Below are 16,799 nucleotides of genomic sequence, written 5' to 3' on the forward strand. Positions count from 1 at the left end.
TGTGGTATCTGCGTGGTGCTGGCATGTTGTAGGTGTTTGGTGGACATTAGAGGAATGAGTGATATGGCAGCAGGGTGGGTGCGGAGAGGACTGGTCCAGGCATCTGAAGGTTGGAATTTTGGTTGCCGCTCTAGTTTTTGCTGTGGGAGCTCAGTCAAGTCCCTGGACCCCTTTGGCCCTTAGACTGTTTGTTTCCCCCATGAAGGGGAGGAACCAGATGCCCTCTAAGGCTACTTCCGATGCCTACATTATGAGAATCTATATGGCAGACACTAGGGATTGTCAAAGGGTTTGGAAAGATCCCATATCCTGTGCTGTGGCATCTTATGACACATTGAGGACTAGGTCTTAGAAAGACAGTACCCATGCTCTGCGTGCATGTGGGTGTACATGGTGAGTTTACCTCCATTCATTCACAGGCATCTCGGAGCACCTGCTGAGTCAGGTATTGTCCTGGTGGAGCCGGTGGCGGGTGGAGGGTATGATGGTGACCACATCCAGGCTGGGGTGGTAAAGGGCCAGGTGGAGGTGGTCAAGGGAAGGACCTCCTGGGACATGAGAAGGTGATGTTCTGGTTTTTTTTTTTTTTTTTTTCATTTTACCCTTGGTAAGGTACTTAAGTGGACCTGTTAGAATCTGCTTAAGAATAAATAAACACATTCATATGATTGTTGAAGGAGAAAATAATGAAATGTTAATAGTGGCTCTAGTAGGTTGGAATTACAGGGATTTTGTTTTTTCCCTCTGATTCTCCAGATGTCCTATACTGTGTATTACTTCTGTCAGAGATTCCCTGTCAGGGTTTATGATGTTGTTCCTGGGTTTGGCCTACTCTTGAGTGGGCCTCATTGTTTGCTGCCTACAAAGCCCTGGTCTTGGACCTTTATCAAGTCCCAGCCTCAGTAAGTGAGAATTCTTGGTTCTGTTTTGCCTACTTCACAGGGCAGTTGTTTGAATCTGAGGAGATGGGAGAAGAAAAACATTTGAGAATTGACCTGTCTGCAAAGGGAAGGGCCAATGGACTAATACTGGTGATGGGTGCCAGGGTGGCAAGTGGGCCTGGGTTGGTGCTGAGGCACTGCCTTGACCACAAGGAGCAGCTTTCAGGCCTTCCAGTTCTCCGGCCCCGGCAGTCAGAGACTCCCTGGCTAACAGGGAGATGCAGCTATGCAGGCTGTTAAGGAAGTAACCTCAGTGAAAGAAAAAAAGTCAGCTCCCATCCCTGCCACACATATTCATAAAACCCACATGCTCTGCTCTTGGTACCAAGGCTAAGAGTAGGAGTTCCTGTGTTCATCCCATCCCTCTTTAGTCTTTGGTCTGTAGCTTCTGCAAGCATACAGGTCTTACTATTTCTTCCTCTCTTATGATCCATTGATAGGATATTGTGTCGTACCAGCAGGGGCGGTTGAAGCAACAGTCTTTAAAATCTTGATTATGCGTGGTAGCTGACTCCTTCCTATGGTCATCTGGCCAGGTCTGGATTCTCCAAGAATGGCTTTCTGTCTTGCTTTTACAGGACCTTGTCATTCCTTGCTGACAGTCCTTTCTCAAACCCTGAATGAGGGGGGTGATAGGGACCTTGGTGTCCAGTGTTCATAAGTCAAGGGCTGGCTCTGTGGGGCCAGCATGTGTCATGGGCTTCATGGTCAGGGCTGATCTGTCTAGGGAGTGCTTACCTTCCTCTCTCCAACTGTGTCAATTCTCTACTTTTCTGCTTTTTTTTTTTCTCCCTACAGATGTCAAGCCTTCCAACATCCTAGTAAACTCCCGTGGGGAGATCAAGCTCTGTGACTTTGGGGTCAGTGGGCAGCTCATCGACTCCATGGCCAACTCCTTCGTGGGCACAAGGTCCTACATGTCGGTATGAGCACCTCTTTCTATTTTTTGAGCTTCTTGTTTGGACAGGAATAGGAGCCAAATGGGTGCTTTCCCCTGTGGAGCCAGAGCCTTATGCTAGGTGATGGGAATGGGGGGTAAAAATGGGAGGTGAGGCATTGTGGTCCCTAACACAGGGAGCTAGCCTAACAGGGTTGCAGCCTAACACGGACATGGTCTCAGCCTTTCAGAGGCCTCACAGCATAACTGGGGCCTAGGGCCCTGTCTCTGGAAGAGGGTGGACCACAGCCTCGGCTGTCCCCGGCACTTGTATGTTTCCCAGAGCGTGGCTTCCTTTCTGAAGACAATGAGCTCCATCTACCCTCAGGCCCTCTGCTGATTGTCTTCAGACCCTCAGACTGACATGCTCCCACCCCAGATTGCCCCCTTTCTCTTCCATTAGCAGTAAATGGCATCACTGTTGCCTTGGTTACCCAAGGTAGAAACCTGAGCATCAGCCTGTAATCTCCCTTCCCGGCTCCCCATCCTTTCACCCCTTCTCCTGTGAGTCTGTTCAGAATTGTCTCCCTGTTCCAGCCTTTTCTCTCCCTCCTGGCTGCATGTCTCCCAGTTACCTGCCCGGTTCATCACAGCACACCTACCTGGTCCCCTGGCTGGAGTGTCTGCTCTAGTTCAGCCGACAACCCTCACTGGGGCCTTCCCTCCTGCTTCCAGCTCCGCTGGCTCCCGCTGCCACCCATGCCTGCGACAGCATCAGCATATTCTCTTGCTTCCCCTGCATGACCAGCTCCCTGAGGGGCGTGAAGAGGCCTGTAGAGGTGTCTGTATCCTAAGGGTCTGGCTCAGGGCCTGGCACAGGGTTTGGGGAATGCTTGGCTTTGGCAGTGGGTGAATGTTTGGTTGACTGAATGGGTAGGTAAATGGATAACACGCTTCTGAGAAGGATTCAGAAAAGGAAATGTTGCTCTGGTGAGCGCGGGCGTGCAGCAGAGTAGAGGAGTGTTAGTTGGAGAGAGCAGGAATTGTCATGGAGGTGGGTAGGAAGAGCTGGACCGCACTGGGGAGGGGCTGGCACAGGGGCTCGGAGCATTTTAGCACGTAGTGTTTTAGGGGCACTTTTCAGAGCACTTTGACATGCTGGAGTGAACCTGTTAGATTTGTATGGCTGTCCCGTAAAGGTTAGTGTTCCTGTGGTAGGGGCCCTCCGAGAACAAAGGGAAGGCAAAGTGCACAACCAGCATTTGTGCGCATGTGCGCAACTTTGTGGCGGTGTGACATAATCCGTATCCACGTGCAACTCTGTAGCGTAGACCATCCAACCAGAATTTACAGAATGTGTGTTACCTTATAAGGGGGACAAAGGGACCAAAGTGTAAAAGAAAAAAATAATGGGAGGTGTATAAGACAGCGCTCCGCTGCATTCGGGGCTCAGCCGTTGGATATGAATCCACTGAGCCAGTGCTGGTATGGATAAACGCTGTTTCCTGGCAAAAAGCTTGGTGTCCTATCTCCCTGTATGAGAATCCTGCAACATTCCCATTCTAGAGATGAGGAAATCTAGACTCAGGGAGGTGAAGTGACCCGCCCAGTTCACCGGGATTGAAAGCTAGGCCCCCTCCTTGCCAGTCATTCTTATACCGCATGCCCTCACTTGCCTCTTAGGTAAGACGGCTGCTCCTGGCCTCCCTGTGTGAGATCATGCTCACCTCCTCATTCCTTCTTGCCTGGCCTCTACCCACACCATGACTCCAGTCACTGGCAACACCACTCGCCTGGCACTAACCCACATCCTCACCCACTCCGTTCCAGTGACCTGCTGTCTTTAAGAGACATGAAATCCACGGGCTCTCCAGCTTCTTCCCTAAATGTTTAAAAACTGAGCAGCTAGCACCCTGGGCCACTCAACTCTCAAGTTCACAATTAGTTAACAGACCCTAGGATGTACTGATCGAGGGTTTAGTGATTAGGATTTTTGTGCACATGGTTGGCTCCAAAATAGTTAAGTGTTAAAGTTAAGTGAAAATCTTACTGGAGATATTAATTTGGTATCTAAATAAATGTATGTTGGTCAGAATAAAGATCTTTTTAGTAGGGTTCTTGAAATACATGTATTATTTCAGTTAACGGACAATAAAAATAATGCTTTGTCTAGCAGTATATACTTTTTTCTCTTTGACTATTCCTACCAATAACAGCTTGTACTTGCATAACATTTTGCAGCATCTAACATATATTTTCATTTGATACGACCTTCTCAGTACCCAAGTGAGTAGAGCAGGTATTTTGTTATGTTGTAACTATCATCATTAGTGCCATTTTATAGATGAGGAAACTGAGGCTCAGGACCACATAGCTTATAAATCCCAGACTTTGGACTTGAACCCAGGTCTCCTCACCCCACAGCCATTGCCTTTTTTCCATTCCATGTTGTCCAAGACCAGTGAATCCATGGCAGAGCTGGTTTTAGAATTTAACTCTCCTCATTCTCAAAGCCAGTATTCTTTCTCCCCACTGATACCTGACCCATGTTCCAGAAGCTTCATGTTTTGGATTCAGGTAACAAGATGAGCTTCTCATGCTGGGCTTTGGTCAGGCTGTCCTGCACATGCAAGACAGCGACCAGAGTGGGCAGAGCTGGAACCACAGCTGAAGTGCAGCCAGAATCCAGCTGGGTTGGATGCTGTTAGTTGAGGGTAGGTTGACACAAGTTAGGAGATGTTAGAGCCAAGATTTGGTAGACACAGTATTTGGGGGCAGGTGGGAAGCCAAATTAAAGAGGTTAGTGGAAGTCCTGAAATAGGATGTGCGCTCTTGGGAGGAAGGGACAGAAGAAGATAAAATGCATCAGCAGACCTAGGGCTGTAACCAAGCAGGACAGCCCACTCTCTTGCAGTGCAAGCAAGCCTCAAAGGGGCAAGAAGTCCCAGGCAGTCACGAGGACTCCCCCATCCCTCTTCTGTGTGAGCCAGGCCACTCACAGGTATAACTGTGTCTGTCTCTCCTGCAGCCAGAAAGACTCCAGGGGACTCATTACTCTGTGCAGTCGGACATCTGGAGCATGGGGCTCTCTCTGGTTGAGATGGCGGTCGGGAGGTATCCCATCCCTCCTCCAGATGCCAAGGAGCTGGAGCTGATGTTTGGATGCCAGGTGGAGGGAGATGCAGCTGAGACACCACCCAGGCCAAGGACCCCGGGGAGGCCCCTCAGCTGTGAGTGGCCTAGTGTGTCCCCATCTTGGACTGTGGGTGGTCCTTTACTGTCAGGGGTTTTCTGGGGGACTGGTTCCAGCTCTGGATGCCAGGCTGGGGGGAGGAGGGAAACAGAGCAGGTGTCTCCAGGTGTAGGAAATTGTCATTACTGACACCTTCCTAACATTTGTTGAGTACTCACTGTGTTCCTGGCACTGCGCTCAGTATGTGTATTATCTCATTTTAAAAATCATGCTTTTTTTAGGTAGGTTTGTTTTGTTTTTTGCTTTTTAGGGCCACACCCATGGCATATGGAGGTTCCCAGGCTAGGGGTCGAATTGGAGCTACAGCGCCGGCCTACAGCATAGCCACAGCAATGCCAGATCCAAGGTGCGTCTGTGACCTACACCACAGCTCATGGCAATGCTGGATCCTTAACCCGCTAGGTGAGGCCAGGGATCAAACCCGCAACCTCATGGTTCCTAGTTGGATTCGTTAACCACTGCGCCACGACGGGAACTCCAAAATGCACATTTTAAAGTGTACAGTTCAGGGGTTTTTAGTATATTCCTCCATGTTGTACAACCGTCACACTATGTAATTCAAGAACATTTCCATCACCCAGAAAAGAAACCATCTCCATTAGCAATCACTCCCAGCTCCCCCACCATATCCCCCCGCAATCACCAGTCTACTTTCTGTCTCCATAGATCCGCCTAGCGGCTTCTACATGTAAGAGCAGTCGTGTGTGAGCACAGTTATAGTCTCCATTTTAGACACGAGGAAACTGAGGCACAGGGCGCTCGACTTGCCACACCCAGCTGTGAGTGGCCCAGGCTGACTGTGAGGTGGCGAGCACAGAACAGCACTGCCTGCCTTTCCCAATTGGAAAGTGAACCTGGCACTCGGAAGAGCCTGGCCCAGCCTTCATCTTCTGACGTAGTTCCTGCCAGGACGTTCCTATCTGACTAGGGAGACCTGGGCTTGACCTCTTAAGAGGCCCCCATGGGAGTGGGCGTGTATGAAGGGAGAAACAGGGGCAGGGATAGCTGATGGGGAGGGCCATTGAAAGAGCTGATGGCTGGGGCTCCTAAGTCTGGCCCATGACTCTGGGGTGTAAAAGAAAGAGACGTAAGTTCAGGGAGAATTAGAACTAAGTTCTTGAGAATTATTTGTCTCATTTGCTCCCCTTTCAATGTCAGGAAGGGAAGAAAGGCAGACAATTTTTACCCATCTCTACTTTACAAAATTCAAAACTAAGCTCAGTGGTCAACTGATTTGCCCAAATTCAAAAATCTGAGATGTGGCAGAGCCCAGGCTCATACCTTGGCCCAAGAACACTGTGGCTTTTGCTGGTCCCCTCTGTGTTCAGGCCTTATCTGTGCTCTTCTGTCTCTTTATATTGTCTATGACTCTGTTCTAGTCCCTAGGATCCAGGCCCAACCCCTAGGTTCATAGTGGCAAATAACCTTGAAAATTGTTTTCTTTTCTCTTTTCTTTTTTTTAAATCTGTAGCTTATGGAATGGACAGCCGACCTCCCATGGCAATTTTTGAGTTGCTGGATTACATAGTCAATGAGGTAAGTCCTGCATGGTTCTTTGACCTTGGAATGTATTTGCTTCTCCTAAAAAAAAAAAAAAAAAAACATACACACCTCACAGTTTGGGAAACTTTTGAGTTGCTTCCACAGTTTGGACTGCTTGGGCTTCATGATCCATTGTGTCCTGCTTTGTGCATCATGCCCTTGGAATTGAGCAGCTGGTTTAGAGGCTGTAGGAATCCCTTCCCCAGGGAACATCTTCAGGAAGCTGCAAGTCCCCCCTCTCTAATCAGGAGCCTCTACCTGCTTATTTCCATCCTTTCTCTCACTGTCCAAGAATTTCTTGTGCAGTTAGCATGTGCTAAACACTATGGGGTGGCATTAGGAATGAGGTGAAATCCAAAGATGGAAAAACAAATTTTGGGTCTTGAAGACTGTTAGATTGTGTAGGGGAGGCAAGACAAATGCATATGTAACTACAGTGTATGGTTTTCTCTATATAAAGCAATGAATATAAAGTGACACTATAGGAGTTCCCATCGTGGCGCAGTGGTTAACGAATCCGACTAAGAACCATGAGGTTGCGGGTTCGATCCCTGGCCTTGCTCAGCAGGTTAAGGATCTGGTGTTGCGGTGAGCTGTGGTGTAGGTTGCAGACGTGGCTCGGATCCTGCGTTGCTGTGGCTCTGGTGTACACCAGTGGCTACAGCTCCGATTTGACCCCTAGTGTGGGAACCTCCATATGGTGCGGGAGTGGCCCAAGAAATGGCAAAAAGATCCTGCTGAATAGCATTGAGAACTTTGTCTAGATACTCATGTTGCAACAGAACAAAGGGTGGGGAAAAAATGTAATTGTAATGTATACATGTAAGGATAACTTGATCCCCTTGCTGTACAGTGGGAAAAAAAAAAAAAAAGAAATGGCAAAAAGACAAAATGAAATAATAATAAAAAAAGTGACAGTGTAGAAATAGATATGGGTTACACATCAGGATAGTGACATCCTGGGCAGTCTGGGAGTCAGCTTATAAGGAAGCTGCACACAGCCCCAGCACAGGTCAAAAGAAGGGTGGGTGATGTTTCCTGGAGCATGAGCAGGGTGCCTGGGGGCCTTGTCCTGTGTGACCGCCAACATACATCCTGGAAAGACAAGAGCTAGTGCCAGTGTTCTTGCTCTGATCCCTGCAAGCAGCCTCATTCCTGGAGTGTGTGCGCAAGTAACATTCTTCTACATACAGCCTTTTGCCACTATTTTAAAATTTATTAAAAAAAATTTTTTTTTTTTTTTTCAGGGCCGCACTTGCAGCACATGGAGGTTCCCAGGCTAGGGCTCAAATCGGAGCTGTAGCCACCGGCCTACGCCACAGCCACAGCAATGCTGGATCCAAGCCCTGTCTGTGACCTATACCACAGCTCACGGCAACGCTGGATCCTTAACCCACTGAGCGAGGCCAGGGATCAAACCCACATCCTCATGGATACTAGTCAGATTCGTTTCCACTGCACCACAATGGGAACGCCTCATAATGTTTTATTAACCTTTCTGTGCCCCTTTAGGGCTCAGTAGAGGGATAAACATTTTATTAGTTAGCCAGCCTTCTTTGACTTCCCTAGGTGGTGTCCCCCTAGCTGCTGCTACTGTAATTGGTGGTTGTGTTTCCCTGCCGCTGTCCCAGATGTACAGTGGTAGAGCCTTAGGGCTATAAAGGGTCCCAGAGATTGCTTAGGCCACACCTCCTCATTTCATAGAAGAGTCAGAGGAACAGTGATTAATTCAGTCATTGAACGCACTTGGTCTGAACACTGACATGGCTTAAGTGCTAACTGGTTTGAGAGACTGATGGTTCCAGCAGGGTAACCTGGTAGCAGCCCTTGGCCTCTCAGCCCTGACTTTCCTGGATTGGCTAAGCGCAGCACTCCCCAGAGGGGGAGTCAGGGAGGGAGGGATGGGTGGAGCAGGAAGCCAGGCATTTCTTATGTTTTCACATGTACTTGCAGCCTCCTCCCAAACTACCCAGTGGAGTATTCAGCCTGGAATTTCAAGATTTTGTGAATAAATGGTAAGTCAGTCACCTCCTTGTTCTCTTGGTTTTGTCAGTCTCCCCACCCATCCTGGGGAGTACAGCTTTGCTCTTTCCCCTTCCTCTCATGATTGTTAAGCTGTTGCCCTTATTCCAGAATGCCAGGACTTAGGTAACCTGACTATAGCAGTGGGTAAAATAGCTGCTGCACCTGGCACTTTCTGTTCAGGAATTGGCATATTGCCTTATGGCACTAGTTTAACTTAGCAGGTATCTAGTAAGCTACTATGAGTCTGACGCTGCTAAGAACAGCAAAGTAAGGCTCAGGCACTCCTCCCCAGAGCCTGTGGGGTGTGGGGAGGACAGGCACGCACACGTAAGTAACCTGAATTAGAACCAGTGGCAGGCAGTAGCTCTCACATTGTCTTTCTTCCTTTAAGCTTAATAAAAAACCCTGCAGAGAGAGCCGATTTGAAGCAACTCATGGTAAGTCCATTTATTTCAGATTCTTACACTATCGGCTGCACAGTCATCTGTTCTCCTATGATCCATCATTTCCCGAGCCCATCCATACCTTGCTCTGCCTTGACCACTGTGGTCCAGCTGACCTGGGGGCTGCAGGACACCAAACATGTCTCCTCTGTCCTCGCAGCAGTTTACTGGAAAAGCTGGGGGTGACCCTGCAGCTGGTGGAGTCCAGGGAAAGAAGGGCCAGCCCATCCCTGCAAGGGGACAGGGTCTTTTTCTAGTACTGATTGGCTTACCTTATATTCAGCATCCTCCCCAAGTAATTCTCTGCTGTCTTCTACTTGGTGGCAGTGGCAGGGGGAGGAGAGGGAAGTAAAGCTGTAACTGGACTCACATGCCATGTAGAGCCTGGTCAGTGTAACATGTGCTTTCAAGTCTATCAGTTCCTTTGTACCTTTAGCAGCCCTGTGAGGCATGTAGGTGGAGCTACTGTCCCCATTTCACAGCGGGAGTGGGCTCAGGGAGGGGGTGGAACTAGCAGAGCCTAGCAGAGCAGGGGCTTTAAGCCTGCAGCTGCCCAAGGGCAGGCTCCTGGAGCTCCTTCCAAGTGCAGCACAACCTCCAGACTCTTGGATTTTCCTTCTTGGTTCTTTTTAACACAGTTTCTCTCCATTTTCTCACATACAGGTTCATGCTTTCATCAAAAGATCTGATGCTGAGGAAGTAGATTTTGCAGGTTGGCTCTGCTCCACCATCGGCCTTAACCAGCCCAGCACACCCACCCATGCGGCTGGTGTCTAAGCATTTGGGAAGTGGCAGAGTCCCCTGCCCAGTGGCATGTCATGTTGCTTCTGGGCCTCTTTCCCATGCCTGTCTCTGTTCAGACGTGCATTTCACCTGTGACAAAGGATGAAGAACATAGCATGTGCCAAAATCCTATTCGTGTCATTTTTAATATTATTGTCCTTCTTATTACTACTGTTATTCCCCTAAGTGGATTGGCTTCGTGCTTGGGGCTATTTTTGTGTATGTCAGTGATCAGAACATGTGCAGTGCTGAATTACAGTGAAACTTTGCTGACTATGGGCAGTCATTCTTACTGAAAACTGCACTGCTCTCCCACACCGTGACTGGCTGGCCGCCTGTATTTTCAGGATTCTTTGACACTTGGTGGTACTTCATTCTTGCCAGGTATACCTTCTTTCTAATTGAGTAGGAAGGGCCCTGTAAGATCCTTCACAGGCAGTGCATGTGAAGCATGCTTTGCTGCTATGAAAATGAGCATCAGAAAGTGTTTATCACATTATTTTATTATGGTTTTGCTTTTGGTGTAGAAAACAGCAATTTCCATCAAAATCTAGCCAGAGCCCTTCACTGCCATGATAGCTGGGGCTTCACCAGTCTGTCTACTGTGATGATTTGTAGACTTCTGGTTGTATTTCTATATTTATTTTTAAATATACTGTGTGGGATATTTAGTGATATGTCTCTTTAAGTTTGAATTAGTGTTTCTAAAATGGTGGAGTTACTTTGAATGTTACAAATGGATCAAGGCATTAAAATGTATGAGATTTATCTTTCCCCAAATTGAAGTACTGATGCTATTGTAAACAAAAGTGTGTATAGTGCCTAAAAACTGTATGAAAATCCTTTTACCATTTTAATCCAGATATTTAACAAATCTAAACTCTTATTCTAATAAATACACTATCAAATTCAAAGGATGAAAGATATTTCTACTTTTATGGTAGGACCGTCAATGTCTCCAGTATCTAAGAAATCAAATGATTTAACCACACATTACTGAGAGGGGAAAGGCAAAGACAGGAAGGAGGCTGGAAGGCGGAAATACCACAGTGAGGACAAGTTCAGTGCTCTGGACTAATGGGGCTTCCTGTAATTCTAATCTTTGGACTTTGTCCAATTCTTCTTTCCAAGCACACTTACCATCCAACCACCTTTCCTATGGATCTGTGGATAAAGCCCACTGATTGCTTCCATCTCCTCATACAGGGGAAAAGTAGTAGTTGGGGGTGGCCGGCACTCACAGGAACACCTGGTTGGCACTGGAGCCTCTACCCAGTCCTGGGCTGTGCTGCTTAGTTCCACCAAGCAGTGGCCTCTCCACCTTCACCAGTTACTCTTTTTTTTTGGTCTTTTTGTCTTCTTAGGGCCGTACCTATGGCACACAGGTTAGGGGTCCACTGGAGCCGTAGCTACTGGCCTACACCAGGGCCACGTCTGCGACCTACACCACAGCTCATGACAACGCTGGATCCCCAACCCACTGAATGAGGCCAGGGATCAAACCCATGTCCTCATGGATGCCAGTTGGGTTGGCTAACTGCTGAGCCACGATGGAAACTCCAACACCAGCTATTCTTGACACACCTTCCTAGACAGCAGAAACATGCCTGGCACTCGCTTTGTCATGCCTGGGGGATGGCAGTAAAGCCACAGAAAACAAAGCCATGTCCCAACCAGCTACTCTTCTTTCTTTGAAAAGTAACTTTTGAGATTTTGGCATACATGAGACTGCCTGGTCAGCGCCCCTTCCCTATTTTCTTCTTTGAATAGGCAGTTGATAGAAAACCAAAAGAAAGATATAATTAGAAGACCTATTTAATTTTCAAATTAAAAGAGAACCTGGGTAAATGTCCTGAGCAGGTAGTTCTACTTTGGATCTACCAGAGCCTGAGATAAAGCCAAGATTTTAAAAACTGGCCAGGGCTATATATACAGCTGCCTCAGCCAATCATTTTTTTCTTGCTGGGAGGATAACATCTGTTCTAAGTGAACAGTCTAACTTACATGTTTTCTACATATGTTCAGAGGAGGTTCCAGACCTATACCCTCCTCACACTGGGGATCTTTTACTAACAGAGAGAATGACACCACTGAAAATGCCTCATTAAAATGTGCACACTAGGGAGTTCCTGTCGTGGCTCAGTGGTTAGTGAACCCAACTAGCATCCATGAGGACGAGGGTTCGATTCCTGGCCTCGCTCAGTGAGTTAAGGATCTGGCGTTGCTGTGAGCTATGGTGTAGAGGTCACAGACACGGCTTGGTTCTTCCGTTGCTGTGGCTGTGGGCTAGGCTGGCGGCTACAGCTCTGATTGGACCCCTAGCCTGGGAACCTCCATACACCTGGGATGCAGCCCTAAAAAGACGACAAAAAAAAAATTTGCAAATTATGTCTTAGGAGGAAGGAATGGTTAAACCTGGCGTTCTAACCTGGCCAGAATTGACAGCCAACTTTTCTAGCTCTTAAAACCCCTGCTCTATTTGAAATTAGACCCCAAAATGTATACCTGGATGCTTTTTATTGCAAAGCAATTTTCACACTGTGTTTTCCAAGAAATCTGCCTATTTAAATTTCTAGCTACTTCCTGTAAGAGTAGCTCAAAATAACTTTAATCAAATGATTAACAAATATGTTCATGCTGAAACAGTTACGTAAGAAGCTCTGCTTGAGGAGGTTGTTTTTGTTTGGTTTTTCAGTTGCTTGGGCAGGGCAAATTACTTTTATGAAATTAAGCAACTGCTTAACTGTATCTTCAGTGGAAAGGAGACAGTATGCAGAAATCAATCTCAATTTCAAATATGAAGTTTAATAACTCTGTAACTCTGTTTAACAATTCTGTAACCATCATCTCTTTATTATAAAAATCCAGTCTTCCAAGACGAGTATCCCTCATCAAATGGCACATTTCCTCTCTAAGTTCAGAAGTGGGGTTTACACCACCCCACTGTGCTGTTCATCCCAGAGGAGGAACTGATGCCTTTCTGTTGCTGCCTGGAAATCAGCAAGCTGCATGACAGCTATTTATCTATAATTTATTTCTAAGCACATTTTACCATAGTGATGTCGCAACCTAGATGTGATGACAGCCACACAAAGCATGTTAGTAGGCAGTGTTTTGCGATGTCACTGAGAGGTGGCAACAGCATGTGCTCTCAAGTGGCCCTATGTCCTCCTTGCATCTTTCTCTCCCAGACTTGGCTTTGCTCTACTCACAAGGGTTCAATGGCAGGCAAACAGCCTTTAATTGGTTTTCTTAAAAGAGGCATTGTTAATTGGAAAGGCTGGCTTGTATTTAAACTCTGCCCTTTTTGCAAATGCCAGACTTTTTCGAAAGCATTTCAGAGTAAGTTTTCTGTTTTGAACACAATTACTGATTCTGACCAGAATACAAACACAGTACCACCCATATTTTGCAATACTAAAACACTGCATCTCTGCATTTCCATATGTCACGAATTTTTGTTAGAGCATTCTGAAACTTGAGTTATTGATGGAACCATTTTGACAAATACACATCCTCCTAAAGTTCTTGCTTCCTTTTAAAACAGGCTATAAGAAAGGCCCATGTCAAGAATTCTTTGGAAAAATTTCCTGAGACTTAGAATTTAATTTGTATAACTAACCCTGGCTCTTCTCCCCTTCAGGAATCCGACTCTTCCTCCTCCTCCTCCTCCTCTTCTGGCACATGGCTCCTTGTGCTCAACTCCAGTGCAGTTTGGTTGATTGATGCTTCATTGTCTACATGTACCAACATCTGTTTTAGGCAAGGACATTACAGATTTAGTAGGAAGAACACTGGCGTCAAAACAAATTCTTAACGTTAAAAATAAAATCGAAGTTCCCATTGTGACTCAGCGGTTAACGAACCCGACTAGCATCCAAGAGGACGTGGGTTCAATCCCTGGCCTCGATCAGTGGGTTAAGGATCTGGTGTTGCCGTGAGCTGTGGTGTAGGTCACAGATGCAGCTCAGAATGTGCATAGGCCAGCAACAATAGCTCTGATTTGACCCTTAGCCTGGGAACCTCCATATGCCGTGGCTGTGGCCCTAAAGAGACAAAAAAAAAAAAAAAAAAAAAATCAATTGCATATTCATCCCCCAGTTATCACTAAGAAATGTGGCTACTTTTTTCCTATTCTTCCAAATTCTACCCTGACCCCCCCCCACCCCCACTGCCAAAATGGGAGGAGAGTAAATGTCCTAGATCTCATAGAACGGTCCCTGATTTGCAGGGTTCTTACATAAGAATTACGGTGGATCAGATATGCTGCTTTCAAATAGTTTATTTAAAAAACAATTTTTATTATAGTTGATTTACAATGTTCTGTCAACTTCTGCTGTACAGCAAAGTGATCCAGTTACACATATATATACATCCTTTTGTTTCACATTATCCTCCATCATGTTCCATCACAAATGATTCAAAATTTTAAATGCCTAACACATGTGGAAGAACTGCTCAAATATGGTAGATTTAGAAAGATGGTTTTCCTGATTAACCTGAGGGCATCTGGTGAGAGAAGTATACGATGAGGACTATAACTCATTTTTTAGCACTAAAAGCTTTGTAGTTGAGGCTGTACCATTTTCAAGTCCCAACCTTACTTATTCACAGAGCAGAAGAATTTTGACATTTTCCTACAAAGATTTCCGCACTCTTCCCAGTACACTGGAGTGACTAGAGAGACTGGATAAGTGTGAGGATGGAGGCAATATAACAGTATGGTCAACCAAACTTAGCCAGCTAGTAGAAAAATGGACAGTTCCCTGTTTAAAAGAATAACGAAGATTAGCTGGTTTATTAAAGTAGAAAGTTCTTATCAGAACTTCCTAGAGGAGTTCCCATCATGGCGCAGTGGAAACAAATCCAACTAAGGACCATGAGGTTTCGGGTTCTATCCCTGACCTCGCTCAGTGGCTTAAGGATCTGGTGTTGCTGTGAGCTATGGTGTAGATCCACGTGGCTCGGATCTGCCATTGCTGTGGCTCTGTCATAGTCCGGCAGCTGCAGCTCCAATTCGACCCCTAGCCTGGGAACTTCCAAATGCCGTGGGTGCGGCCCTAAAAGGACAAGAAACAAACAAACAAAAAGAACTTCCTAGAGTTATTTGTGCTTGATGATGTAATATACAATTTTTGACCTCCAAGGAGTACAAAAGCAGAATGGACTTTGCCATCTCTCCCTAGATGCACACTTGATTAGGCTTACATCATGTGACTCCTGAGGTGCAGGTTGAGAAGACACCATCTCATCACCTCTTCTAGAATTAATCATTGATTGGAGGGCCAGTTCTTCAACCTAGAAAAGAAAATTGAGGACACTTTCCTAACTATGTTACAGGGATACTAACATGGGTAAAATGGACTGAGCATGCTCCAAGAGGTCAGCATCAAGAAAGGAAGTGAAAACTGATGCTGGAGATGGGTGGGGCTTCACCCACCTTTAGGAATCAAAGCCTCTAGCTCCTTTTCTCCTAGTGTGAACAGGTGGTGCAGCTGAGCTGTGGCTTCCACGCCCCCAGAACTAGCAGCTCAGATGAGAAAACACAATAGTGCCCTCAAAAAGCCAGATGTCTTCTGATGCCACAGGCCTGAGCTTGTCTACCCAGTAATGAGAAAATGAAGGCAGGAAGAAGGGAAAATTGAAGTGTTTCCTGGAGCATAAAGGAATGTAGGCTTTGGCCCTCATACAGGTACTGCGGTAATGACAGAACATTAAGAAGTGCAGGCAATTACATGTACCCTGAGGGAGAGAGTACTGTTTTCACATGTCGCAGCTGGACAATGCATCTTAGTTTACAAAGGGCTTTCATAACCCCCATCTCACTTGGACTTAAAGATTCTCGAGGGGCCGAATAGGAATTAGTAGGAGCGTCTCACTGAGGCGCTAAACGGGGTGGCTTCCGCACAGGTCTGGGAAATGTCCCTGGTGGGTTCCGATTTTGACTCGTCAAGACCGTGGAGTCGGTAACAACTCCGGAAAGAAAAGCTACTGGGGAACTACTTTGTGGCAGGTGTCTTCTCGCAGGACCTCGCTCTCCCGTTGCACAGTGGGAGTACCCGCGAGAGGGTTGGCTTTTGCGACGACAGGGCAGTTCTGAGCGCCCGCACTAATTAGTAGAGAAACTAGTAAATGCTGAGGGGCTCAGGAAGAGAGGCTGGACAGGGGAGGTCTCGGCTAGCCTTCGGGAAGGCACCCTTCGCGCGTGGTGTAGGCCGCCTACGTTTATGGGGCTGTGGGCATCCAGAGGGTGTACTCGCCAAACTTGGATGGCCTCAAACTTGACTTGAGATATCAAGATTCCTCGTGGGTCCATAATCTCAAAAGCAGCCCCCCACGTGTCTGTATGCCACCAGGCAGGGCCCCAACGGCTGTGTGAAGAAAAGGTAGCCGGCAGGAGGCCAGCGCCGCAGAAGCCTGAGTACCGCGTTGGGCCAGGCGTCCCCGAGTGGGAGAATGCAGGAGCGGGAGGAGGGGCGTGGGGTCACCTTAAGCCGGTTCAGCTGGTCGTGCAGAGCCGCCTTCAAGCGGAGAAGCGTCTCCTCCTCCTTGCGCAGCTCCTGAAGCCGGCTCAGCATTGCGTCTCTTCACGACGGCTGCCGACAGGGCGCTCGCTGATGACGCCACCTCTGCACTGCCGGAAACGGAAGAGGCCTGGGCGGGGCCAGTGGCTGGGTCTCCGCTTCCTGCCAGCGTCAGCTCACTTCGCCCCAACGCGGACGAGTTGGGCTTAAGAACCAACTAGGGTTTTTAAACCCCAAACCTAAACTCGAGTGGTGCGGGTCATGAAACCAAGGGCGATGGAGCGGGAAAGAACCTGGAGATAAACATGGTCAGATACCGAATGTTAAATGCTTCAGTTGGACGGTACTCGCTATCACACTTACAGCGGTGTTGCAACAAGTGTATTTCAGCTCCAAAAACCAGTACGCAGA

General features: G+C 47.3%; 2 protein-coding genes across 5 annotated transcripts in view; one reads left to right on the forward strand and one right to left on the reverse strand.

The window, feature by feature from the left end:
• Window positions 1–10,778, forward strand: part of MAP2K1 (mitogen-activated protein kinase kinase 1) — a gene marked incomplete in the record, with an annotated part of 87,422 nt that extends 76,644 nt beyond the window's left edge. Inside the window, 6 exon segments of the mRNA NM_001143716.1 lie at window positions 1,740–1,864; window positions 4,847–5,048; window positions 6,543–6,607; window positions 8,567–8,628; window positions 9,030–9,075; window positions 9,745–10,778. Coding sequence (NP_001137188.1) covers window positions 1,740–1,864; window positions 4,847–5,048; window positions 6,543–6,607; window positions 8,567–8,628; window positions 9,030–9,075; window positions 9,745–9,858 — 614 coding nt within the window.
• Window positions 576–16,518, reverse strand: SNAPC5 (small nuclear RNA activating complex polypeptide 5). Of its 4 annotated transcripts, none has more exons than XM_021102402.1 (4): window positions 16,353–16,518; window positions 15,073–15,162; window positions 13,487–13,617; window positions 576–1,557 (listed from the first exon to the last, which is right to left on the reverse strand). In XM_021102402.1, the coding sequence occupies exons 1-3, from the start codon at window positions 16,440–16,442 to the stop codon at window positions 13,504–13,506; spliced, it is 294 nt and encodes a 97-aa protein (XP_020958061.1). In that variant the 5' UTR covers window positions 16,443–16,518; the 3' UTR covers window positions 576–1,557; window positions 13,487–13,503. The 4 variants fall into 4 exon arrangements, with proteins under 4 accessions (XP_020958061.1, XP_005659918.1, XP_013848765.1 ...); XM_005659861.1 differs by lacking the exon at window positions 576–1,557 and adding an exon at window positions 9,060–9,954; XM_013993311.2 differs by lacking the exon at window positions 576–1,557 and adding an exon at window positions 9,063–11,236.

Source organism: Sus scrofa, chromosome 1, assembly GCF_000003025.6.
Source record: "Sus scrofa isolate TJ Tabasco breed Duroc chromosome 1, Sscrofa11.1, whole genome shotgun sequence".
Classification (NCBI taxonomy): Eukaryota; Metazoa; Chordata; class Mammalia; order Artiodactyla; family Suidae; genus Sus; species Sus scrofa.